This window comes from Actinia tenebrosa, unplaced genomic scaffold, assembly GCF_029948245.1.
Source record: "Actinia tenebrosa isolate PJP-AT-01 unplaced genomic scaffold, QUT_ActTen_1.0 PGA_scaffold0__85_contigs__length_37466705, whole genome shotgun sequence".
Taxonomy (NCBI): Eukaryota; Metazoa; Cnidaria; class Anthozoa; order Actiniaria; family Actiniidae; genus Actinia; species Actinia tenebrosa.
Window position 1 is genome coordinate 14214049 of NW_028292569.1, and position 27163 is coordinate 14241211.

At 35.4% G+C, this 27163-nt stretch overlaps 5 protein-coding genes across 5 annotated transcripts; 1 reads left to right on the forward strand and 4 right to left on the reverse strand.

The window, feature by feature from the left end:
- Positions 1 to 43: 43 nt before the first annotated feature.
- LOC116303771 (uncharacterized) lies at positions 44 to 3014 on the reverse strand. Its single transcript, XM_089032210.1, has 6 exons — positions 2490 to 3014; positions 2282 to 2399; positions 2091 to 2207; positions 1826 to 2016; positions 1131 to 1473; positions 44 to 1052 (listed from the first exon to the last, which is right to left on the reverse strand). The coding sequence occupies exons 1-5, from the start codon at positions 2823 to 2825 to the stop codon at positions 1243 to 1245; spliced, it is 993 nt and encodes a 330-aa protein (XP_088888336.1). The 5' UTR covers positions 2826 to 3014; the 3' UTR covers positions 44 to 1052; positions 1131 to 1242.
- A 5189-nt stretch (positions 3015 to 8203) lies between these two features.
- Positions 8204 to 9776, reverse strand: LOC116303778 (DNA damage-regulated autophagy modulator protein 1). The gene is made up of 2 exons (XM_031713379.2): positions 9350 to 9776; positions 8204 to 8919 (listed from the first exon to the last, which is right to left on the reverse strand). The coding sequence occupies exons 1-2, from the start codon at positions 9740 to 9742 to the stop codon at positions 8509 to 8511; spliced, it is 804 nt and encodes a 267-aa protein (XP_031569239.1). The 5' UTR covers positions 9743 to 9776; the 3' UTR covers positions 8204 to 8508.
- Positions 9777 to 11049: 1273 nt separating this feature from the next.
- On the reverse strand, positions 11050 to 15976 carry LOC116303777 (omega-amidase NIT2). The gene is made up of 10 exons (XM_031713378.2): positions 15948 to 15976; positions 15102 to 15220; positions 14178 to 14390; positions 13435 to 13528; positions 12927 to 13001; positions 12588 to 12666; positions 12351 to 12366; positions 12176 to 12258; positions 11718 to 11773; positions 11050 to 11468 (listed from the first exon to the last, which is right to left on the reverse strand). The coding sequence occupies exons 1-10, from the start codon at positions 15958 to 15960 to the stop codon at positions 11380 to 11382; spliced, it is 837 nt and encodes a 278-aa protein (XP_031569238.2). The 5' UTR covers positions 15961 to 15976; the 3' UTR covers positions 11050 to 11379.
- A 93-nt stretch (positions 15977 to 16069) lies between these two features.
- LOC116303765 (serine/threonine-protein kinase Chk1) lies at positions 16070 to 21250 on the forward strand. Its single transcript, XM_031713366.2, has 14 exons — positions 16070 to 16237; positions 16357 to 16456; positions 16719 to 16842; positions 17149 to 17213; positions 17775 to 17844; positions 17937 to 18125; positions 18691 to 18795; positions 19088 to 19169; positions 19262 to 19299; positions 19496 to 19589; positions 20061 to 20238; positions 20318 to 20449; positions 20554 to 20655; positions 20758 to 21250. The coding sequence occupies exons 1-14, from the start codon at positions 16170 to 16172 to the stop codon at positions 20821 to 20823; spliced, it is 1413 nt and encodes a 470-aa protein (XP_031569226.2). The 5' UTR covers positions 16070 to 16169; the 3' UTR covers positions 20824 to 21250.
- A 636-nt stretch (positions 21251 to 21886) lies between these two features.
- Positions 21887 to 27093, reverse strand: LOC116303775 (UDP-N-acetylglucosamine--dolichyl-phosphate N-acetylglucosaminephosphotransferase). Its single transcript, XM_031713377.2, has 7 exons — positions 26865 to 27093; positions 26272 to 26392; positions 25124 to 25337; positions 24215 to 24449; positions 23409 to 23597; positions 22704 to 22947; positions 21887 to 22120 (listed from the first exon to the last, which is right to left on the reverse strand). Exons 1-7 carry the CDS (start codon positions 27020 to 27022, stop codon positions 22037 to 22039), a joined length of 1245 nt encoding a protein of 414 aa, XP_031569237.1. The 5' UTR covers positions 27023 to 27093; the 3' UTR covers positions 21887 to 22036.
- Between the last annotated feature and the right edge of the window lie 70 nt (positions 27094 to 27163).

Here is a 27163-nt window from a genome sequence, read left to right on the forward strand (position 1 = left end):
TACTGCGAGTTGCTGAGGCTCTCTGCTTGCATGGGTTAGGTGCTTGTGGTAGTTGGGGGTCGTAGGTACCATGGCCCCCGGGCCATCGTTCCTCTCCCAAGCACCTTGGACTATAGTTGGTGAGCTGTGGCCCGGTCGCCATGGTTATCTCCGTGGTAGGGCGTAGTCTGATTGATGCGCACAGCTCGCACCATGGTACCTAACCCCAAACTTATCTAGACGATGAGTTTTAGATGAGCATGAATGAAATTCAGGCAAGTTAAAACCGAGTCGTAGCAGCCAGCGGCTACCCATCCCAATAATATGCGGTGGGGGTGGGGAGTGGGGCGCGTTTTTGCTAAGGATTTAGTGGCAGCTTTGCCAGCAGTCTTGGTAGCTTTGGCTGTGAGCGTGCAGCAAAAATTTTTATCCCGCCCGCCCACTCCTCTATTGGTGGGAGCAAGGTGAGTATTATTCCACTGAGTGGTCAGTGTGACAGGTACCAGGTGGTGAGCTGTGGCCCGGTCGCCATGGTTACCTCCGTGGTAGGGCGTAGTCTGATTGATGCGCACAGCTCGCACCATGGTACCTAATCCCAAACTTATCTAGACGATGAGTTTTAATAATCATCATATCACGTGATCATTGTATGTATATAGTCATCATATCACGTGATCATCGCATGTACATAGTCATTATATCACGTGATCATCGTATGTACATAGTCATTATATCACGTGATCATCGTATGTACATAGTCATTATATCACGTGATCATCGTATGTGTATAGTCATATCGCGTGATCATCGTATGTGTATAGTCATGATATCACGTGATCATCGCATGTATATAGTCATATCACGTGATCATCGCATGTACATATTCATCATATCGCGTGATCATCGTGTGTATATAGTCATATCACGTGATCATCTTATGTACATATTCATCATATCACGTGATCATCGCATGTATATAGTCATCATATCACGTGATCATCGCATGTACATATTCATCATATCGCGTGATCATCGTGTGTATATAGCCATGGTGTCAGGCACGGACGTTGCATCTGTTAAAATAAAAAAAAGTGCTTTAGTTGTTAATAGACGAATGAATGAGGCTCTTTTTTACTGTTGAGTACTCTCACCTTTGTTTGACCACTGTACGCGGCTGTTGGTTGTAGAATATAATACCGAGAAGTGCTGAAGATGGTTTTCCCAGGTGCAGGCTCCTGGGATCAGCTCCACAAGAACCATCCATCATGAGTCCGTTGGGCATCCAGAATATTTGCTGTTTATGAAAAAGGTTCGCCTGAAACCATCCCTGATTTGACCAGCGATGGAGAAGTAGTTGACAGGCTGGGAATGTATGTCTGTCCAGGGACTTGTTAGAAGACGATCACGAGAAAACCAGTTGGTCTTGGTAGATCCTTTGGCGTTGAATACCAAACGAACAACCTCTGTCTTGTCCTTGTACAACGACAATCGAACCTACAACAAATTGAATTCCCAGTAGCTAGGGACTATAAGCAAACTTGCCAGCTCTTTGGCCACGTGACTTTCGTTTCCGCTCTCTTTGGTCACGTGACGTTTTCTCCGCCCTTTTTCAACAGTTGCTAACAAATAGTATACACCTAAATCCAAAATGGCGCACGGCCGGTTGAAAACGCGGCATCCAGGGCCAAATTTACAAATTTACAGTATTTTCTGATAAATTATGCTGCATAATTTTCTCTATCCTGAATGTAAGAAGAAAAGGAAGACAGAACAAGTGAACAAGTGTATACTTTGCATTGACACCATATTATTTCTTTTGGAATTCGGTGTATAGATACAACAGTACCTGTGTTGGATTGAATGCCTGCCAGTGCTCTACGATTCTGTTCTTGTAGTGCTGTCTGGACGAGCTGTTTATGGGTAAAGCTGACGACGAGGATTCTAGAAGAGAGTTTGACAGCCATAATACTGAAGGACCTTGTTGTTGTAGTGGTACACCACTTACAGCCTTGAAGACCATCGTCCAGCCTGAATCATCTAACATGGTCAAAGAAAGAAAGTCAGCAACATGCTGATCTCTATAGTTTGTAATATTTAAGGGTTCACTTTACCTTCTCCGTTGCCATGGTCACAGTAAACATCGATCTTGTTTTTGTCTGGAGTAATGATTTCGTAGATACCGCTGTTTGTGTAGCCAGCAGCAAATCGTTGTGCGCAGCTGCGAAAATCTGATGAACACGAATGATAAAAGTCAATATACTTACTGTTACATTCATTTTTTCTGTTTCGTTGCTATGGTTACCTGGTATCTGACAGTCTTGTCCCAGTGTGCCTGCAGGACATTCACATTTGTAGGTGTGGTTTGTATAGAATGGAACACACTTTCCTCGATGCTTGCACGGTTTTCTCTCGCATGGACTCTAACAGTTTAAGATATATATTTTACATATGAGTTCACCCGTGCACAGGGAATTTAGATAAACATTTAGGACAGAGAGACAAAGACTCACCGCAATGCTGTAATGATCAATCCCTTTGCTTGGTCTAAAATTCGACTGGTTTTCATATTTGTCAGAAGCCAAGAGCTCACACACATACAAGCCTTGGTCATCACCAGTTGTGTTCACATTGACAGATAAACATCCGTGAGTTTGGACGCATCGAACTAGGCATTCATCAGAAGACACGACTCTTTCGTCCTTCAGTGTCGCTGCAACAAGCTTGTGGTCCTTGTGAGGAAAGAAGTTTCCAAACGAGAAAACACCTGAATTACTTGCACGAAAAACTTCTTCACACATAGCAAGGCGAAACAAAACGAACGCTAACGCAATGCTTATGACAACCATGTTGAAAGTAACTTGTACTTTATACCTTGTACTTGTTCCTTTTTTTTTTGCCAACCGACAAAGTTGGCTAACATAGAGTTTGTCTTTTTTTTGTACTAAACAGATGTTTATAGATTACACTCCATAAAAAGTGGTGTGCATTGTTTGAAAAACATGTGAAACCGGCTTTTGTGTATCTTGAAACGTAGTTACTCTAATTTTCCTTACTTTCAAAACAATCCCTTTTTCAATTTTATCACTTCGTTGGCACATTCAGATTCCCTTTTAAGAACAAATACCAGTTCAACATGACATATACTTAAAAAAATATTGATTCCGATTGGCTGAGAGCAGTTCTGTTAACAAATAACACAGCAGGATAAAACGTAATTTCCGTTGTACTGCAAATTAAAATGGTAAACATCTCATGAATATTATTAATTATTAGTTAGTAGTCAATCATATGGCTCAATTTGGAATCAATTTTTACTTGTGTTTTTAGGAAATATCTCAAGTGTCGGGGTAACTGAATATTTGCAATAAAATTTCAATTTGCACTCGAAACTCCACTCCTTCTTTCTATCTTTCATTTCCTTCTCGTCAAACGTTCCCAACTTCTCAAGTTTATTGTTCATAATTAATGATTAATAGATCTGTTATCCTCTATTAATTAATTATCCTCTATTAATTAATTAATTAATTATCCTACTAGCTACTGCAGCTAAAACCATTCTGCCTGCGGACATCATGCAGACTCTGTGGCTATCACGTATCATAAATGGCTTTGCTTTCCTTCCTTCTCTCTCATCAAAGCTTTACCAACGTGTTTTTCCTTCTGTTCCATTCTTTTATTTTCTCTTTCTAGCTCTCTTTTCCTTTTTAAGTCTTTCTATCATTCCCTTTCATTTTCAATATTTTAAATTAAAACTAAAACTATCCCGCTCGACACCAGAGAAAAACGTTTGCGCATGCGTGCACTTCAGCACGTTTTCTAAGAATTTTGAAGAGTTTGAGCGAGAAAATAAATGCTTGTTTTCTCCAAGTATAAAAAAAAGTTCGAGAGTATACTTTTGTCAGACCAAGATACTGTATTAACAAACACAATATGAAAGAATTAGCCTTAAGTTTCAAGCATGGACAGTAAGTTTTGGCATTTTGTGAAGTCCAATTTATCGGGCATGTTTGAAAGTCAAATTTACTTATGTTTTGAATAATTTGCATTCGGATTCAGATTGTATATCGTTTTCGTATTGTATGCTTCACACAGCGTCCTTTTTCTATTTTCATTCAGATTTAAGTAATTCTTGTATTCAGAGTTGGTTGGCAACAATTTATTGAACGTTATAATAATAATAATAATAATAATAATAATAATAATAATAATAATAATAATAATAAACTTTATTTAACGATGATAAAAAACCAATTTAGCAAAGCTAATCTTACATTGGGTCATCAAGAAATATAAAAATACAAAAATATGTGAAGCTAATATAAATATCTAAACTACAAAATTTAAATATACACTAAACTATTGAGAAAAGATACTATTTATAATTATGATTTATTTAACATATATTTGTAGAGTTCCGTTCTAAAACTCTTAAATTGCTCAATATTTCTTAAAGCAGTAGGTAAATTATTATAAGCCTTTGCCCCACTATGGGGCAGACAATTTCTACTGATGCATAACTTAACTTTAGGTAGCCATAAATCATTATTTGCAATGCTTCTAGTTATCCTATTACAAACTGAAGATTTCAGCTTAAACATATTACTAATATACTGGGGGGCCATGTTATGAAGGGCCTTGTATACTAAAGTACACAGTCTGAATGTTACTCTTTGATGAATAGTAAGAATTCCTGATATGTGAAACAGTGGACCAGCCGAAGTCAGTTTAGGCTTATCAAAAATTATTCTTAATGCCATATTCTGTAACTTAAGGATACGTTTAGCATGACTTGAATGACCCCAAATAGTGCAACAATAATCAATATGTGGCTGTAGAAAAGACTTATAATAAGTCAATCTACAGTCTAAAGGTAAGAACTTCTTAATCCTTCTTAACAGATAGATTCCTTTACTTAAGGTCTTGGCTACTTTGTCAATATGACACTTCCATAAGAGGTGTTTGTCAATTATTACTCCTAACAGTTTTTCAGTTTTAGTTGTTTTCAACTTAGCGCCATTGTAGTAAACTTCAAGGTCACTCTTTAATCTTGCTGCTTTCTGATAAGTTGATATCAACATTGCCTTTGTTTTGTCAAGATTAACAACCATGTTATTTTCATTGCACCATGTGTGAACATTAGACATATCATCAGTTAGAATGTCATTGAGTTCCTCAACTGTCTTTGCACTGGAATGAGATGTAGAGTCGTCTGCAAACATATCGATATTGGAACTAGTGTATAGGGGAAGGTCATTTATAAATACAATAAACAGCAGCGGCCCAAGTATGCTTCCCTGAGGTACCCCATGGTGGACTGGTTTCGTAGATGACAGGATTCCTTGAATCTGAACACACTGCTGTCTGCCTTGTAAATATGACTTGAACCAGGATAGCACTAAATTATCGCAACGATAGATTGCAAGTTTCTGAAGAAGTATATCTGTGTCCACCATGTCGAAAGCTTTGCGGAAATCCACAAACACTGTTCCAGTTAGAAGACCTTTTTCCATATTTGATGCCCAGCTGTCAATAAGCTTTAATAAAGCTGTTTCACAAGAGTGATTGCTTCGAAAACCTGATTGGGAAGTATGCAACAATTTATGTCCAATAAGAAAATCGTAGAAGCAGTTGTGAATATAACGCTCAAGGATCTTGCTTACTGCACACAATATAGCTATTGGCCTGTAGTTGTTATAGGCTAGTTTCATTATCAAATTAGATATGATAGTTAGCTCTTCCGGTTTATATCGTTGTACTTTGCAATATCGTCTCACGGTCTTTATGTGGCCCTAATCAAAAAAAAAAAAAAAAAAAAAAAAAAAAAAAAAAAGCGTGGGGTCGTGCCAAGTTAATTGTTGATAATTAATTATCAACTAGATCTACTATCCTCTATTAATCAATTATTCTATTAGTACTTCAGCTAAAATTAATCTGCTTAGGGGCAACCTGCAGTCCGGCTCCGTGTGATGGTCACGTATCATAAATCGCACGATATTTCGTATTTGACAAAGCAATGAGTACTTTTAGGCAAGTTTGTTATTGAAAACCAATTGTCATATGCTTGAGAATTAAGATTTTTTCGTGGTTTCGTCACGAATCGGCTTGGCACAAACGACATCCTTATGGCTGAAGTGAGCCGAAAGTGAAGGTGCCGCGTAAGGGAATATTGTTTTTCAAAGATAGTTCAGTGGTGTCGGCCGAAATCCTATCGTAGGAATTTCTAGTGAATACAACGCAAAAGTTTTATTTTAAGCAATGGATTTTGTTTTTTCTGTGTTTTTCAGTATCAGCACTGTTATAATTATCATAAAACTTAAATACTATGCAAGAGAATATTCTCTTGTACAATGGCATCTACTTTCTTCACAGGACCGTTCAACGATGTTTTTATTCAAAAATTTACCTGATGATATGAAACCTTGATATGTCTATCAGTTAAACAAAACGAAGAAGTTTGCCTTGATAGCCAAAAGATAATAAAGCTTTTCACAGAAAATAATGATTTCGTTTAACTCTTCTAAGACAATCTTCTCCCTTAAGGTGTTCTCTATATAATATTAAAATAATTGCAGGTAATTCTGCCCTTTTTTTAATGAAATAAACGGTTTTGTGTTATGCATGTCACCTACTTGTGAATTTGAATTTGATCCCATAATGCCTTGCGTCTTTGGGGGGTAACCAATCAAAAAACTGTCCCAAATTGAAAGGTTTCTTATATGAATTTATACTATACCTGCTTTTATCTGTACAATACTGATTATCAGTTTATTCCAAGTTATTTTTGCGTGTACAGATCATGAAGAGTTTTTGTCTTACAGAAAATGTATTGACTTACGAAAAAATGTTTAAAATTTACCTTACACGTCTTCAAGCTTCTATCTTTTTCTGTTTTTTACTTCTTCATTTTATCTTTGGATACCAAACAAGGTATTGTCAACATTGTCTGATCAGCCTTGAGCAAAATAAGTTGGTTTTTACCCTCTGGTTTATCCCCAAAGACGCAAAGGATTATGGGGATGTGAAAGTCGAGAATGTTCGCAGTCAGAATCGCCAATTAATTTTTCTTATCTTTTTACCATCCTTTGTGTATTTACTGGGGTAGCTGTTTATTTACCTTGTCAGAAAATACAGAGATTGCGCAATAGTACCCAGAAGTCTTCACGGCACCACCCACTAGTTCTTTGCGGGCATATGATATAGAGATCTAGATCCAAGTGCAGTAAATGTTTTCGTCAGCAAACTTTGCCAGGAAAGATAAGAAAAGCATAGCTTTACTTTTCGCGGATTGCTATTGCTTATATGGCTGACAACGTCTAATCGAACTCATGCAGGCTTATAAGCAACCGACTAGGAATAAATACTTTTTCACTGGAAAAATATATAATTGCATTAGCTTATTGTTGAAGATTTAAATCTTATAAAAAAAGGGATTTAAAAAAAAAAGAAAAGAAAAATCTAATGTGAATAAGATGGGATTCGAGCCCACCAACAGAAATTCGAAATAAAATTCAACAAAAAAAAAAATAATAAATAAATAAATAAATAAACGACTCCACTGTGCCATACCCCCGAGACATCCGCAGAGCTGGGGCGTCGTATGGACTTCGGACCTGACGGCGATTAAATCCTTCTGCCCTTGGGTGTACGAATTACGCAAGAAAATGTTCTAGCCGAAGCATCAGGGGAGAGACCAGCCGGCCCCCAGACCATATCGGCTAATCCCTTGCATCTCTGCCACGCACGGAATCGGTTGAAAAAATACTGTTAAAAAGTCTAGTCTATAAGCCTTTTCATAGTTTAAGAATCGATTCCACTGCGCATGCGATTTTATCCCGATTCCTCACCTTCTTTTGTCTAAACCTTCTTTTGTTCTTAATTAAACGAAAGAAGGTGAGAAATTCGGGATAAAATCGCATGCGCAGTGGAATCGATTCTTAAACTATGAAAAGGCTTATTCGGTGCATTGTTTTCATGGCTATTGTTATGCTGATTCACCTGGAACCGTGGTCCAATGGATAAATCGTTGTCGTTCAAGACACTGAGTCAAGGTCGTCTGAGGAAGGTTAGCACTTGGATGGGTGACCTAAACATTATACTTACTCACACTTTTGCTCATTTTTTCCGTTTTTCTTTTTTTGTTTTGAGTGTCACACAGGAGTGTCTAAATGGCCGGCAGCTACCAAAGGCAACCCAGTAAAAAGCTATTGGAATATTAAAGGTCGGAAATAGTTTTTATTTTCGAATAAGGTGTTAATTTTTTGATATTTGGGCTGGCGAAAAAAGCTGTTTCAAAAAAATAATTCACCTGTCATATATAAAGGCGCCGCCATGTTGGAAGAATTTGGCAGATTTCTAATGAATTTTTTTGCTATATTTTGCGACATGATGGCCATAGCTTTTATTTTATTCTTTTGGGAATGATTGCGAAGCAAGAATATAGAAAATATATCAATCGTTACTCCAAACGAGGGCCAGAGCTGACTCGGTCAGACGCGTAGAGTCCCTCTTTATGGTAGTTAAAGAATAATTTCATTCCCAATATTCAGTCGAGGAAATATCTGACGTTATTCGAATCTGCTGAAACTCGCTTAGAAAAGTGGTAACAAACATGAAGAAAGCCGCGGTCATCGTCCACTCCGCGATGTTACTAGTCACGTGACATATATATCCGGGATCTTTGGGACCCCACTTGAGTTTGGCTAAATATGGAGAGTCAGGTCTCCTGTTGTCCCATTCAATATGTGCTATGGTTTGAAATATAAAAAAGATAATAAACGCGAAGGTCATGATAGCGGAGAGCATGGTTCTACTGTGACAAACCGCTGTGCTGTTGATGACACCGTGGTCGCGTAACTTGTAGGACATAAGTGATTGAAGCCAGCAGTAGATTAAAGCACTGACGAAGCCTGTAAATGCACCAATGTTGTGAAAGGAAATTTCCTACAAAAGAAAAGAAAGAAACTTAGCGTGCATTGCATTGTTGGGGGTTTCATGAAACACGTCGCTTTGATATCCTATACTGAATGCATCATAACGCTGTAGTAAATGCTTGCATTCTGACACTAATTCAGAGATCTGAAACTTCTTGGATACCGGAATGGATCTGCAGATCTCTTTACCTTTGGGCGTAATGTTTCCCGTTTCTCGACCACGTTTCATTCTCTTGAGATTAATATTCTTTGTTTAAGTGTATCCATAATTGCCGTGTTTTCAGTCTCATGCTCAACTGTTAAACAAAAAATTATACTCAAGGGAATGACGCATGGTCTGAAATGGGAGAACATTAAGATCAAGGTAAAGAGGTATTATTATTATTATCATTATTATTATTATTACTATTATTATTAACCAACACCGTTCCCAATCTTACCCGTTGTATCTCAAAATTCGCTACTAATGTCATCGAAATCCCAGCTAATATTCCAATTCCAAATGTAAATTTATTAAGATTTTCCAACTTGCTATGCTCCTCTCTGCACTGCTCAGCTACCAACTGGTACTGCATGTACCGAACGTAAGCGTTTGTTATAAACAAGAATGCGGCCAAGTTGTTCAATTCGCGAAAAATGTATTTTTCTGGCGATAGTGCTCCTGTGTCGCTGATAGCTGGGAAGAAAGGGTAAATGTGTCCATGTATAAGAGCCACGCTGTATGAGCAGCTGATACTACTGATAGTCAACACCACGAAAAGAATGCACAACCAGCCAAGGCCTAAGTCTGGCAAACCCATTTTGCGACCGCTGACCAATGATGAATTTGGCATGTGGCTCTTAGTCACACAGCTAGTTCGTTGGCCAACTACTCTGAATAATAGAATCATGAGAAAATGTTTGTCAATCGCTCAAATAATAGAGAGTTTTAGATTGACTTTTTTTCTCCCCGTAAACGGCAAACGTGACCACGTTTTCATAGTTTTCCTTTATTTTACTTTACCTTTTACAAACCTTCTCACCAAGCACAAATACTCTTTTGTTTTTCTACTACTTGGACTTTTTTGCGATTCTTTTTCAGTAATTTAAAAGAATTTCTTACTGGTCAACTGACGTTTCACGTTTGCCGTGAACGTAAATCTAAAACTCTCTAATACGAATTTAAACGAACCTTGGAGAAAAGGCGTCTTAATATTTACACTTTTCCGCAATTAACAAACCGCATAAAATTTTGCTGTAAGATTAAAGTTGTTTTATTATGACCAATACCAGTGTTCCAAAAACGGCGTTTTTTTTTCCTTCCACAAAAATATTGGTGGGGCGAGAGGGTAATGTACTTCTACCCTCCCAAACACACGCGTACGAGTTTCATCTTTAGAGTTTCCCGCCAAATCCACGTGTTCAGTAACACGTTTCAAAGGGGCAGTCGCTCCCCCTGCCCTTTTTTGCTACGCCACTTAAATTTACCAACAATAAGTGCAAGTCAAGCGAGTCGTAATAAGGTTACATTATAAAGTTATAACTATGGTCACAATAAGCAAAAATCGCTCATTCAATCTTCTGCCATTTCTGGTTTTTCAGGTAGACGCGTGTAGCATTTGTCGGAAGTCAAATTTTCCCGCTCTTTTCCGTCTTACCGGCACCAGCAAAACGAATTCTTCCAAACGGATGGATTGGTTTAAATCGTGTTAAAATGGTAACGACTCTAGTAGAGGTCTCAGGTCTCATAAACAACGCAAATTTAATATTGTAGTTTAAAAAATCAGTATTCGACGAGGTCTTGAAGAGAAATCATTCTTACGATATTAAAAAAAGAAATCAATTACCAAGTTAATGATTAACAATGTCAGCTGAAATCGCGCTATTCATTGATTGCCAGACATCGAGAATAAGCGAAAAGTAATGATATAAAAGTGAATGTATATATACTTACTTTTAACGTTCCATTCACAATAAATACACAGATATATCTATCTAAACGTTAAAATTCAGCTTTTATATTGATCTTTCTATATCTAGAGGTTGTAAAAACAATTTCTATAGCTTGCGTTTGTTCATTACGGGTACCAGTCAGCTTAATCATATTGTTTTGATCTCAATTTTAAGTTCAACAACTTATCAAGTAGAAACAATAACACCGTTCTCTGCTACGAACAGTACATTATTTAATTGAAAAAAAACCCTTTATAATTCGTTTTCGCGGTGGAAGGTTTTCGTTTCATGAAAATGTTTTTCCATTTCTGTTTTCTCGAAACCGACTGTGGTTTCTGGATTCAACAAAGTTCGAAAAACTTAGGTTTCTTTAAGTATTTTTTACCGGTACACTAAGCGATGTATTTATTTTAAGATTTCCATTGGGTTTACAATTATTTAAAAATATACATTTTTTGCTATACAAGAAAAAAGGCCTTTAATTCTTTTTATTTCAGCCTTCCATTTCAGTCTAGAATTTCATTCACTAAAAGCAGAATTACTGCAAACTTTCAAGTTTGTAAACGTCACTTCTCTTCTGCACTTGAACGGGAACCTGTGAACGCACTTGTTCGAGGTATTTTAAATCTAAAATGAAATAAAAACAGTTTCATTTATTTTTAGAGCGACAGAAATATTGCGTGTTAGCATTACATGTGATAACGTGACACATCGAAACATTAAAGCTTCAGGACACGTCACTACCAAAAACATCTCGATATCAAGGTACAAGGAAAGGTGTCCATCCAACGAACCAATCAGAGCGCGTGAGATTACTGCTTACTTGTCCAATCAGAATGCCTGGACGTTCAAGGGACAAAAAGAAAGTAGTCTTACCGATTTCAGCATATATTATCTGCTCTGTGTGGTCAGCTTTTGAAACAATATCACCCCTGTACAACATAAAAAAAAAACAGAAATCTTAAGATCAAAGGAAAGGGAAACGGTTGGAAAAAGGAAAAGAGAAAAAGGAGAAAAAAGAATGGGAGGTGAAATAAAGATAAGGGAAAGGATAAAAGAGAAGGAGATCAATTATTTCCCTCTTAGACTGGTGTTACAAGAGACAATTTGCACTGCGTAACATAGTGCGCGGTTACGGTTTTTATCAATATTTTGGTTGCGTCAACATGTTGCAGGTTTTTGTATGACTTAAAAACTTATAAACTCACAACATAGTTGCCATCAATTTGTGTTGCAGCACGTGCCATGTTACACAAGGCCAACTTTTAACGCAACAATGTTGAGCTAAAAATCTTCTTGTGTAACAACATCTTTATGTTTGCTAACATTCTTACCATGGATTTATTACTGTACTGTGGCCCCAAGCTACATACGTAGCTTTCTCATCTCTTGCAGGTGAGACAGCAGCAACGTAAAGCTAGAAAAATACAGAAAGAAAAAATTAGAAGATGGCCTACTGGTAAAGTAATGACAACATCACAATAATATTAGCTCCAAAACTCAAAATACCTGATTATCTAGAGCTCTTTGGTACAGGAATGCATGGTAGGTCAAAAACAAACAAACAACAAGTTAATAAATAAACTAGAGACAAAAAGACGGACAGACAGACAGACATATGGACAGACAGACAGACAGACATATGGACAGACAGACAGACAGACATATGGACAGACAGGCAGAGGCTTACATACGTATAGACAAACAAAACAGACAGACAGTCACGGTTTTAACTATGTATCTAACCTCCCCCTGATAAGAGGCTCCCAGTGCACTGGTCCAGTTGTCATATTGAAAGCGCCAGGGTAGAACAGGAGTTGACAGCCTGCAAAATACAGACCATAAAATTGTGAATTAAAAAAATCAGGATTTTTCTGGTAATTTTAAATTACAGTTAATGTAGGTTAAGACTTTGTGTCATCCCGCTCTGGGCTTTGCCAGTAGCTTGGAAAGTAGCTTTGTAGAATGGGGGCTTAAGGAGAAGGAAAGGAAGGAGGAGGGCTACATCTCCGCTCATCTCCCTAACCCCCCCATTGAAGGGGCACTTTGCAGGCTAATAATTTATTTGATAAAGCTGGTTGTTACCTTTTTTAGCATAAAGCTGAGCCATTTCAGGAAACCTCATGTCATAACAGATACCTATCCCAATCTTACACAAGTCTGAAAAAAGGGAATGTATAACAAACACTGCTCATATCAAGTAATAAAAGAATTGTACAATGTCACTGTGTTCCTATCCTCATACCCAGTTGTTCTTATTGTCATCATGTTGTCAAGCAATGTATTTTCATGCTTGCATAATTAATGGCCCTAAGGACGTCTGAAAAGGAGAGAGGGTACTGTGTTCCCTGATCACAGACTTATACTCAGCGTTATCCTAGTTTCAGCTTCAAAAATAGATTAAAAAATACCAAAGGATGCACAACTTCTACAATACAAACAGTTAAAATTGCACAGTCCTTCAATGGAACACATGAATATTCTAAACAAAGTGAAGGTTAACCTTGTTGAGAGAGAGAAAAATCAAAACTAGTGTATTTTCATGCTTCTTTATCATTCCAAACTTGAAACTTTTAGAAAATGGTTTCTGTACCTGTGTCAAATACAGTGAGGTGATTTCCTGGAGACAATACCTCAGATTCCTGGAACCGAATCTTACCAGGAACATCAATGTCAAATAAATGAATCTGAAAAGATTTCAAAAACATGGTATGATCTGAGTAAAAATCAGTCTATCCCAAGAAAGAATGCCATGTCATATATAAGGGACTGCCTTCATACACTTGTATTCCTCTCAGGTTGAAGGGAGCACCCCTTGAAATTGTTGAGGCTTTGTGGGGCCTATAGATTTGTAAATATAGCAGACTGGTAATTAAGACAGTAAAAGAGAGTGCGGGGGAGGGGTGGCTGCATGAAAGTTTCACAAATAGTGTAGAGGCTCAAGCTCCCCCTGCTACTCACTTTCAATGGCACTTTTCAAACCACAGGTCAAGTCTACGATAGATGTTCCACTTCAAAGCTGTGCATAAACACAAACTTAGGGGGTAGAGGAGCAATATCAAAACGTTTAGGAATGCCCCCTCCTGACCCAGGTGTTAGAGACCTTAAGATCTGACGATGAACGAGTACAAGTACGAGTTTTTAACTTTTGAAGAAAGGCACTATCTTTTTTGTAGTTGTGATCGTGTATGTAGATTGAAACATTAGATTGTAAAAAATAGGAAATCAACTACGATTTAGTGTTAACCACGTGCACAAAACCAATTTTAAAACTCATACTCATACTCAATCTCATACTCCTCATCGGATCTAAAGGTTGCTATTAATAACACATACCTTTCTGTGTTTGCCTAACAAGTTTCCAGCTGGTCCATATGAGAGAGAGGTGTTGTATAGTTTACCATTGGAATCCTTCTCAGGAATGGATCCACCAATTATGTATGCTTCAGTTTCCTTGGCAACCTCGGAGAGCATATTTGAACTCTCTCCAGGGATTTCCTCTGCATATTCAGTGAAGTATGAAGTACCATATGGGGAATTGAAGCATTCCTATGATTTTAGACATGAATAATTGTAAATAATGGTAACTAATGATAAATAATAATTAATGGTAAATAATTTTATCATTTCTATCATTTATAAGTAGGGATGGATCCAGGAGGTGTCACTAGGTGCACCATACACCCCCAAGCTGCTTAGTATTGTTTTGGTACATATATGTCTTATTTATATTCATAATTTCTGTTTCTCAAATCTTTAGTCTGACTCAAGATTAAATTGTATAATATTAAATCTAAAAATAAATTTAAGAACAAATTAAATAATTCAAATTAGGATTATTGATGATGTTACTATGTCATCACTTTTGTTTTTATGGATCTTCCCCTGATAATTATAACTAAACTTTATTTAGGCAGGGTGGGCCATTCAGTATCTTGGCTGGTACATATCCTTAAATATGACATAAAGTGCACATTTGGAACAATACTCCTGCAGTTTTTGAATTATCTGTTGCTCAGTCTAGGGTTAGCCTCAACTTTGTGTAGAATATTCGTTAAGACTTTGTTGAAGTCATGCATGCATAGCTTCTCCCCTCCCCTCCCCCGCCCCCCATTATTTTGTTTTGATATATTTTGTAAATATTTTTTTGCAGAAAGAGGCGAACCCTGCTTAATGTATATATGAATTGTTGATATTTGTGAATTTTAGTTGTAAATTATATCTAAATGTATAATATCTTGAATAGTAGAATTATCTTACAGGAAGTGCAACAATCTTCGCTCCTTGTGCAACAGCTTCTTTAATCTTTTCCTTAGCTCTCAGCAGATTTTGTGCTTTGTTTGCTGATACTGCAAGCTGCACAAGTCCAATGCGAAACACTGCAAATATCATGATTTCAAAATATGATATAAATGTAATGACAGTACTATTAATTATTTAAACCAGCTATACTGAACTGGGCATCTCTGCTTAAATATTGTCCATAAATAAATAAATAATTAATATCCAAATTATTTGTAATGAAAAATGTTGTTTGGAAAATTTAGAACACTTTTCTTCCATTATAGAGGCTTTGCACCATCACATGATGGCCACCATCTTAGATGGTAGGAACAATACCATCGTTTTACATTAGAAATAATTATATTCCTGAGAGCAAGGGAATTTTATTGTTCTGCCATCTAACCACAGGCAGTCCAAGCTGTATTATGGGTGCTGGTGCAAAACCTAAATTCCCCTACAGCCCCCAGATGGTGGCCTGATTTTGGGATAGAACTAAACCTGTCATTTAAAATAGTTACTTAGACAGTTGTAAGACACAACAGCTAAAAATGTGCAGTGCAATGCCTACAGATTTCTGGAAAAATATTTTACTCTCTTAAATATATTTTACAACCTTCCCCCTCTTTAAATCATATCCATCATCCCCCCCTTCCCCCTTACTCTTCCTGACAGCAATGAGACTTCATTTTATGAGTACAATTTGAGCGGTTGGGTACGTTGGGATTATTAATTCCTATAGCAAAATTTCATGCTCTTTAAGTTTGTAGAATATGAAAGATTTTAGAAAATCTCTAGCAAAACTACTGTTACAAATTTTCTTACCAGAAGCCGCCATATTGATCGTGCATATGCTAATTATTACTCCAAATATGGTTTTTATTACCATATATGTAGTTTAAATTACCCTTGTCACGTGTTCAAAGTATCCAAAAAAAAGCGCGCGAAAGTTCACTTGAGGAAGAAAACATGGCTGAAAACTACGTATAGCAGGATGTTGCTCGTTCGATAGGGATTTTTTGAGATCTGTGGCATGAAGATTGTTAGATGACAATGTCTCCGTTTGTAGAAGGTTGGGATTTTATTGAAACGCTTGGTGAAGGCGCTTATGGCGAGTAAGTTAGTGGAGCTGTTTGTTTCAGCAAAACCACATGGTCGTGGCTCAAATGTTATGGTTTACTTTGAGTGGGTTTTATCCAATGTTTTTTAGAGAATTTTTCGTTCGTTTGGTTAGGGTTAAGTTGGCGGTGAATAGAGATACACAAGAAGCAATTGCTGTGAAGATTATAGATCTCGATCGTGTAAAAGACGCCAGTGATAACGTTAAGAAGGAGGTTGGTTATCCGCTTTATTGAACTTGATAAACAGTAATTTCTACGAAAATAAGTTCTATAACTTACTTAGACCATTCATTCACAAGTGTATTATGACACTACAGATAAAGGTTGTATTGTGACGAAGAACGTCACTTACTTTGGTTAAAACAAAGCGACGCAGATAATCTTAAATATTGGATTTTTGTACTTAATTTACAATATACAAGTACTACTACAAACATAGATAAAAAAATTTTTTACAGTGATTTTCTTTCTGCAGATTTGCATACATCGAATGCTTCAAGATGTCCATGTTATCAGGTTTTATGCCCAGAGAACAGAAGGCAGTAAACAGTACTTGTTTCTTGAGTATGCATCAGGGGGAGAGCTGTTTGATAGAATAGGTATTTACAGTGTATATTTAGGTTTTATTTTTAAATAAATAATAACAATTTTGGTTGAAGTTGATAATAAATTCATTCAGCCTGTTACAGCACTATGAATGGGAAATGGAACAGTACAACAGGTTTTGCACAACAGCGTTTGCACTAATTCCTAGAAAACTCTTGGAGTTTGAAAATCTTCGAATTTTGGGAAACTATTTGAAACTACTTCAATTTTTAATAAATATTATTATTATTTATTATATTTATTTTTATTTTTCATTTTTATTAGATTCTACATTTCAATGTTTTAATTTTGATTTACAGAACCAGATATTGGAATGCCACAACCAGTAGCACAGAAGTATTTTAAGCAGTTAGTTACTGGTGTGGTCAGTATGATCTAAAAGACAAATAATTAGAAAATAAGGCCTTATTGGTTCAGCAGGTGTATTTTTTCACTTCCTGATGCCTTTGTAAGCCCAGACAATGGCCTCCTTTGACATCTCTCCTTTGATTGCTGCATAAGAGCAGATATTTAGCAGCATGCATCTGGACTATTCTATTACACACACATAAAAATAAAACAAGCTCGCACTTTATCTATAAAACAGTACTTAGTTTATTTTGTACTAAATTGTACAACATAACATCACTGTCTGTTGTTTTCTAATATTTCGTCCGTGCTGTTTAGTACTAAGCAGCACTATTTATATGATAGTTTCAAATCAAAAAAGCAAAAGTTCCCTGCAAAGGAGGCTATATAAAACTGTCTAAAATAATGAGTTCTAATGTACTAATGTACAAACTAAGGTAGATAAGCTGACCTGGAAATGCCTACGTAATTACTAATGCTTATGTAAGACCTTCCATTAACCCGACATGTCCTCCTCTATGTAGTCTAGATTTCTATTATCAAAGTCATTATCCACATCTAAATGTTATTCTTTCAGGAATATCTTCACAGACAAGGAGTCACACATAGAGATATCAAACCAGAAAATCTTCTTTTAGATGCTGATGGTAAAATCAAATTTATCAAGTCCTGCTTCAAGAATTAGCCAGTTTCTAAGATACAATTTATTTTATTTTATTTATTTATTTTTTGTTTCCAGATAATCTCAAAATAACAGATTTTGGCCTAGCAACAGTATTTAGGTTCAAAGGAAGGGAACGGTTGCTAGGGAAGTGTTGTGGTACTCCTCCATATGTTGCGCCTGAAGTATTGTTGAAGTGTGATTACCATGCAGTACCTGCTGATATCTGGTCTTGCGGAATTGTTCTCGTTGCTATGCTGGCAGGAGGTGTGTGTTAGGGGACTAAAAATACTTAATAATAATAATAATAATAATAACTTTATTTAAGAAGGTTTAAAAAGTATTTATAAAATACACCAGATTTAGCATTGAAATAGCTAATCTTACCCTGGGCCTTCTGGAAATTAAATTACAAATGTGAGAAGAAAAGAAAAGAAAAAAATATAAATAAATGAATAATAATTATTTGCCTATTTAAATATATTAATAGTAATGATTATTTGCTTATTTGTCATTCTTAAGATATAAAAACAAGAGTAAAAAATATGTATACAAATATATTGAATTAGTTAGTAATGTAGTATTACGGCGCTTCTCAATTAACACGCCAAATTATCAATAATTTTTTAAATTCCAATTCGATCACAGTGCGAGGGTCACAGGTTTGTTAGCCGCTGGCTATTAAGTGCTACCCTCATGGGAAAAAAAAGGATGGAGATATGGGATTGTGTGATATGGTGAAGATATTTAGCAGTAGTATTGCCAAAGGATACCCAGCCCAATATTTCATAGCTAGATATTGTTTTTATTATTAATTTTCCAAATGTTTCAGAACTACCTTGGGATGAACCAACAATAAAGAACAGAGAATACCTAGACTGGCTGGATAACAAGATCAATAGAACACCATGGGTCAAAATTGATCCACAACCTTTAGGTTTGTCTAACAAGAGTTCAATTCCTCTCCTCCCTCCCCTCCCCTCTGTTTCCCAGTCTCCAGGCCTCAAACTCCTGTGCAGTGTCCCTCAACCCTTGACTCAAATTTCCAGCTGTTTCATGCACCCACATACATGTAGCCTTTCCCATATTGCAGCTACTCAAATCCCCAACTTCCGGAAATTTGAACCTACCACAATGCCTCTTGATACTCAGGTTAGAGTCAGCATATAACGTCTAATGATAAAGTTGTTTGCATGTATATACTAAGAAGTTAATATCTTATTTTGTAGCTCTTTTAAAGAAAATCTTATTAGAAAACCCCAGTAAAAGAATAACGATACCAGGGATCAAGAAAGATAAATGGTTTACAAGGTTAGTAATTTTAAACTGGTTTTACACAGTAATTTGAAGTGGATAGGCAATTATTGTTTCACTGCTTCCCATTTTTTTAAACTTTTTTCCAGAACATTTTCTGTCATAAGAAGTCCTTCCTGTAGAGATGGTAAGCTGTTATTTTATCAAAAATATGCAGTAAAATCCAAATTATACTCAGCCAAGAGGGTTTTTTAAATAACTGGCAGGGAGAGTTGGGATGAAAGAAGGAGGAAATGTTAATTTCTCTCTCATAGAGTCCCTATCAAATTTTGCATCATGAATATCAGTGCTATAGTTTTAAATTTATAGATATTTTCATATAGGAATATGTAGCTCTCCTTGCGACTCTCCATCTAGTACTGGGCCATTTAAGAGGCAGCGCTCAGAAGCAGATACCCCTGTCCTGAAGGAAATCAAGTATGTACCTTTCAATTCTAATAAACATGTCTAGAAGCTGCTTATGATAATTTACTACAGATTAATCAAGTGCTATGCATTTAAGGAAATAATTTTCCACTATGTTTCTTATTCATATTACTGCCATTTGCATTGCTACGCAGCCACCCCAGACAAAAATTGTGATGTGCCCTTTGCAATAGACTGCCGTCAATCAAACACGTTGACATTATTTACATGTGTGTGATTCAAAAGGAGCCAAAACTTGTTGATTGTTTACAAGTATTATGAGATACACTCACCGGGCTTATATCTGGGCCGATCCAAACGCATATAAATGATGTCAACGTGTTTGATTGACGACAGTCTATTGCAAAGTGCATGTCGCGATTTTTGTAAATGCAAATGGTGGTAATGTATGATTTATACAGTCATGAGAAATGATTAGTATGTGAACCTTTGTAGAAACTAACAATGTCTATGTGTTTGCAGGGACACTCACATTTCTGCTTCGCAACCTGAACCTCGTCGTCACCAAGATATTTATGTAGGGATGGGAGGCACTACTGACGAAAGCAGCCCTAATGAGGCATTATGGTTTTCGCAACCAGTACATCCAGATCACATGCTTCTAAGTAGCCAGATTGCCTGTACTCCTGGGAATTCACAGGTATAGCTTATGTCTTAGTCTAATAAAGCTTATGTCTAATATTGTGGCTTAAAAATTTTTTTTTTCATTCCTTTTCTAGACACCATTCCAGAGACTTGTCAAGAGAATGACAAGATTCCACAGTAAGAAAAACCAAGAAACCACTCTACAACAACTCAAAAAGGCACTTGAAAAATTAGGATATGATTATAAGACAAATGGATCAAAACAGGTATGAAGTTGACCTTTCAAAATTGGGATCCCTGTGTTGAGACACCACAGGAAGCCCGCATAAATAATTTGGTTTGAATAACAATCTTTTTCCTTTTTCAACAGCTTACTGTTATTACTACTGATCGCCGCAAGAACAAATTAAGTATGAAAGTCAATCTTATTGATATGAGTCCTTCACTGCTAGTGGACTTCAGATTATCAAGGGTAAGACATCAAAAAGTGACACAAAAAATTGGAAAATAAGATTAATCTTTTTATGAAATTTTGCACTAATAACTCATCTATTTTATTTTATTATCTTAATAGGGAGATGGTCTAGATTTTAAAAGACATTTCCTCAAAATCAAAGCTTGTTGTAAGGATATCATTTGAAGGTGACACATCTATGAATAGTAATACAAAAGATATGATACATGTATTTAAACTAGAAATATTTTTTTAAGAATGCGTTACATTACCACCAGAGGTGGGATACAGTTGTTATAAAATGCTTTCACATGGCATACCATGGAGTATCTCACTTGTTTTTTTTTAGTAAACACACTCACACAGGGAAAAAAAACAGATTCCCAAATTGGGAATTGTTGGGAATTTCCTTGAATTCCCAATTCAAACACCAACGTTGGGATTTATTGTTGGGAATTTCCTTCTAATACCCAATAGAAATTCCAAACAAACTAACATTGGAAATCAGTGCCACGTTCCCAATTTCGTTCTCTCTGGGAATTGGATGGGAATTTGTTGGGAATTCAAGGAAATTCCCTACAAATTCCCAATTTGGGAATCCTTTTTTTTTTCCTGTGTGAGTGTGTTTACTAAGAAAAAACAAGTGAGATACTCCATGGTATGCCATGTGAAAGCATTTTATAACAACTGTATCCCCCTTCAGTTGAAGGCCTGTGTTTACCAAAAAAAATGAAACTCATAAGATATTCTATGGTATACCACTCGAAATCATGGAATATATAATTATTATTATATACATCTTCTAGAAGAAAAAGTATAAACATTTATAAACCAAAGTTACAAATACTGTCAGAGCATATATTTTCCAAAGAATAAATACTAAGTGATTAAAAAATGTAAAAATAGTTAGCAAAAAAAAAAAAAAAAATTTGTAAAAAGCAAGAAAAAAGAAAAATACAATAAAAATTTCGTTCTATTTCAGATATGTTTATTTATTATTTTTGAAGGCTTATTAGCTAGTAATAACACTGTTTCTTTAAAAAAAATCCAAAACTATTCTAGTAATTCTTATTTGGGATATTATTTTAAAGTAAAACATTCAATTTGAATTTGTGCATTGTACTCATAAGATTATCGAATGCATGTTACAAAATAATATGAAACACTATGTCTATGGACTGGTATATATACATTGTGGAAGAGTATTATGTAATATGGTATATCATTGAATAGAAACACAGACCAAATGTTTTGTTAGTTGTTAAAGTTCTTCAAACATTTATTTATAAACAAATTTCAATTAATAAATTTTACGAATTCTTCATACATTTTGTGAGTAGAAATGCAGCTTATGCCATTATTTTTACTCTTGTTCTGGTTTGTTGTGGATGTTGCGAGTTCATTTCATGTGATGTTGTTCAACATCATAGAAAAGCCTGACCATCTGATATCTGATGAAAAATGCACCACAACTGCCAAGGATCTGTGAAACAAAAACAGGCTGGGATTAATGAATGATCAAAGTCATTTAGAATGTTGGATTTTTCAAAAGGTGGAAAACTGGAAAACTCCCCCCAAAAAGGGAGATACCCAATAACTCTACCCACGTAATGCCAAGTCCAGGAATTGAAGCAAGACACAGGTGATTAACAACCTCCAAACAAACCAAGTTTGCAGTTGTTTATTACTAACGAGAAGATGACAAGCATACTGTAGATTGCATCTACCCATTAATGCATGTTTAAAACATGTTTTGACGTGATGTCAAAGTTAAACGTTTTCTCCACTTGCTTAGTTTAAAAAAAAACATGCTGCCGCTACACTTGAAGGAATATTGAGTCTCACAAGTTTTTAGCGAATGAGTATGAAGGAAATTATTTTAGCAATAAGATACTTCTTTGTTTTCTCACCATGAAAGTCCTCAAGTGAGCACAAAAAACTTTTAACTTAAATAATGTGAAACTTTGACATTCGACGTGGTGTCAAAATATGTTTTTTGCACATGTGTTAACAGCAGATGCAACAGTACCGATGCAACTGACAGTATGGCATATTACGAAACTCACCTGTATTCCTAATATTATGCATACAAGAGTCTTCTCATGCAGTGGACCTAGTATCTTAATAACAAAGTTGATAAGAGTGAAGTTACTAAACGTAGTGTATTTTTTATCTTCTCCAGTGTTATGCTTGACCTCTATCAGCTGCAAAGTTTGAAAGACATTGATAACGAATCTGCCCAAAGGATTTAAGTCTGATGTCTTGTACACTGCTTCACTCATTTCTAATAAACCCGTTTCCTTATTGATTCTGAAACACAAAGAAAAATTACTGTGAGCTTTCATACAGTGCAGAACATGCTAATAACTAGGACATAAGGTTCATACATGGACATAATGTACCATAGACTTTGTTATGATGCAGCAAAATGCAATTGATATATTTTACAGTGATGACATAGAGAAAGAGTAGGGGAACTTTTTGTCTTATCTGTAATGTTGTTAGGGGGATTTTGTGTGATTTTCTGTGTTGCTTACAAACCTACTGGCTATTTTGACCCCTCCCTATGTTACATTGTGAACAAACATCTATATTTGCTATGTTGCATAAAGCCATAGCTACAGTTGCTGCATGCAGGCTAGTATTTGCAAACCACATTGGGATTTTTCTCTTTTCAATGACTCGTAAAGATTTAAGCTTGGACTGAGAGAGCTAGTCAAAATCTCAACAACACAGTCAAATAATTCACAATACACATATTTTTAGCGTACCTTGGCAGTCTGTGCCTAGGACATGGCACAAACTTGAACAATTGTGGCAAAGAAAACCCAAAATTAAAGACTTGAGGAACAAAAAATAATATCATGGTTTTACTGAAGTGACCAAGGATACCAACTACAGCAAATGTCATCCCAGCAAAATAACAGAAGGTATCGCCAACAAACACACTAGATGGGTACCTGGAAATGACAAAGATTAAAGACTCTAAATATATTTACCAATAGCTTTCACTTAGCCTATAAGAGGTGATTAAAAAGTATATCAAAAATCGAATTCTTTCTGGTTGACAGCACAGGGTGGTCAGTGTTCGACTACCATTTAGAGAAGTCAATAGATTCTTTAGCTGATTGAAACCCATCAATTAGAAAGTGATCGTTTTTATTGGTGGTTTTCATATTTAATTTGTTGCTTCATTACCTTATAATATAACAAAATAAAATATCTTCATTATTATTTATTATTATTATTATCATTATTACTTATAGATACATTAAATTTTAGCATCCTAAGTAATAATTTATTTAGTTATTTATATAATTTAGTCATTCATTTATTTATTCTACAAGTTAACAGTTAAATGACTATAAGAAAGCTGAATGTGTAGTTCCAGAAATCATCCATATCCACCCCACAGAGGAATTTGGAATTTGGAAGAGTAGGGGGGTCAGAGAAAGAACAAAAATTACAGAGTTTGTATGAAAGAAAATTGGAATTTCCGGGGGTAGGGGGATGTCTTAAAAAAATTCCTCCATGAGGGGGGTATGGATAATTTTTGGAACTACGCAATCACACCTACCAGTTATAATATAGCAGCGATGCACACACTGCAATAAATGGCATTATGAAATACAACGAAAACAAATGTGCCTGCCAACAACAAGAACCTTGTATTTCACAAAAGTTGAAAATGGCTATGGAGACAGCAATAATGAGGGATTGTCCAGCTTCAACACCATTAATACCAGCCAAAATGTTGATAGAATTTGTACAAAATACTGCCAGCATGCCCATATATACATAGTACAGTATTCCTGTTGAACAATAACATATAAAAAATCAATACTTTTCAAATGAGGGTAGATTTATTTTCCACCATTTTCATTGCTAAGCACTGATTGAGACAAAAGTCACAAAAATTTCCCATCCTTTGGTTACTTCAATACCAAGTATTAAATATACATATGAAGAACAATCTGAGTTAACAATTTTTTTGATATTGATCAAGGGAAGTTGAAAACCCAGTTATCTGGAAGTTATATATTATGGAGGTCATGGACAGAAATTTTTGATGCAACAATAAGTTAGTCATGAATCTAAAAGAAACAATAAGTTAATTGGTTACTATCAATAGATGTCCCTTATGGTAATATTGGTGTTTTCATTGGGGGGCAACTAACATTTGGAAGCTTGGAGGATCTTGGAGGTTGTATGAGTATCTTGATTTCTGGTTTCAGGCAGTAGAAATATTAAGATAGAATACTTTGAGGACTAATTTTGACATCGGTTTCTAGTCTTATATTAATTGCTCCCCAGTCAACTCCAAAACGTCATGTGATTGTTAGTAAGCAATACTAAGAATCACCTTTTTTTAATCAAAAAAAAATTTCAAAAAAATTTCAAAAAAAAAAAACTTAAAAAAAAAAAAATTTCAAAAAGAAAAAAGAAAGAAAGAAAGAAAGGAAGAAAGAAAGTAATCAATACTGACCAAGGTCAAGATCAAATCCAAAGATAAACCTGAGTGGCTTGGGAACAATGATTGTCGTGATACCAATATTAACAAAGTAGACCATGAGAAGAGGCAAGGAAGCCATGGTAGGCAGGACAAGCTTATCTCTCCATTTAAGGTCTAATACATCATCAGCAAAACCAAGGAATATCATACAACAGATCGACAGTAGACCTGCTATGAACATTACAAACTGAAAATGAAGAAATGGAATATGAATTAGTGAACAATATGAAAAAAAAGGAATTGAAATGGGAATTGAAATGCAAACATTTGATCATAACCATATAAATGCAACTGAAATCCATATTTAACATCGGAATTAAAAAATTTACAAAATTTATTTTTCAAAGCTTAATTTCTTTTTTTAAAGTGTATATGACACGAAAACATTCCATCATTTAAAATGTATAGTTTGTTAGTAATAATGAATATATCGTAACAAAATTTGTTTCAAAAGCTTATTTCTTGAGATATTTGCGAAAGTTAATCCCAATTTGTGACGTCATTTTGTTGACACGTACTCTAGATTCAGTAGTAATGTACTAAATATAAATTGTAATTCATATAGATTAACAACAAAAGACATATTTTAGTCAGCTTCATTTGATAGCTTACGTAGTACTCTTCCAATGTTGGGAAATTGAAAAGTGTACTACTTGAAATTAAGATTCTATATTCAAACATATTTCGTGTATTTGCAACTAAATCTGGAGACTTGTAAACAAAATGACGTCACAACTCGTGCTAAATTTTTTTGAATTTCTAGAGAAATACGTTTTTGGAACAAATTTAACCGTGATATTCTTATTAATGCCAATAAACTACACATTCTTAACATTAAAATTTTTTCGTGTCATATACACTTTAAAGAAGACTTGATAGCTACACAGCAGAAAATTTTAAAAAGCAAAAAAAATTTTTTTTAGATCCCCTCAATTCTGAGTCACACAAAGCTGAAATATAAGAATGCAAAGATGGAACGAATGAGACTGATCTTGATTGATATACAAAAATTCCCTATTCAGGTGAGTGTGTAAATGAACACAGCTGTACACACACATGCAAGAATAATGAAATTAAGTGAGTTATAACATTAAAATTCATTAGGTAGTACAATCACTTACTTCATGATGAGGAAAGTCATAGTCTCCCTTCTCAAACCAAATGGTCAGAAAAGGTAATGGAATAAATAAGAACAGACATATCAAATACAGTGCACCAGACACCACACCAAGTCCCTCAGGGCTGCAGAGACAAGAAGGAGCTATTACTCTGGGTTCAACATCAAAATCAACATGAGAGTTGAGAGTTGCATGAAATATTCGAATGTTGGTTGTGTATGTGAGTGGAATTGGAGATGTTACGTAGTAGCATATTATTATTCTCAAATACGAGTATAAATAAGAAGATTATTGTTAAAAAATATTATTACTTTATGTACATTAGAATTACGACTTCGTGTTTATCTAAGCACTATTTACCACGAATATAGATCATGGATGCCACGTATTAAAAAAGCAAAATCTGAAAGACTTTTTATATTTATTAGGATATTATAAATCTTTATTGATGTTAGTCCATTTCATAGTGATGGACTACGATACTATCACGTGATAAACGCGTGAATAATAACGATACATTATGAAATGATCATTACCCCTATAAATTACGCTTATTTTAATCAGTGTAATGATGATGAAACATAGTCAAATCTTACATTAGTTCGTCGTTCTCTTTCTTGTTTAGATCTTTGCCAGCCATTCCTGCAGCTTGAAACAGTCCTTTCATTCGAGGGATCACCTTCATTGACAATGCAAATGTCATCAAAGACATCAAAAAGTTCATAAGTAGCGGGAAAACCATTCTATAAATCATTCTGATTGATATTTTAATGCAAAAATCCTAAAATATCAGGAGATCATGGACAATTTCTCCCAGCAACATGAACTACAGACCACCGAACTCTCATGGTCAATACCGCTGTACATTACAGCTGAATGGATTCCGTTTCCCTAT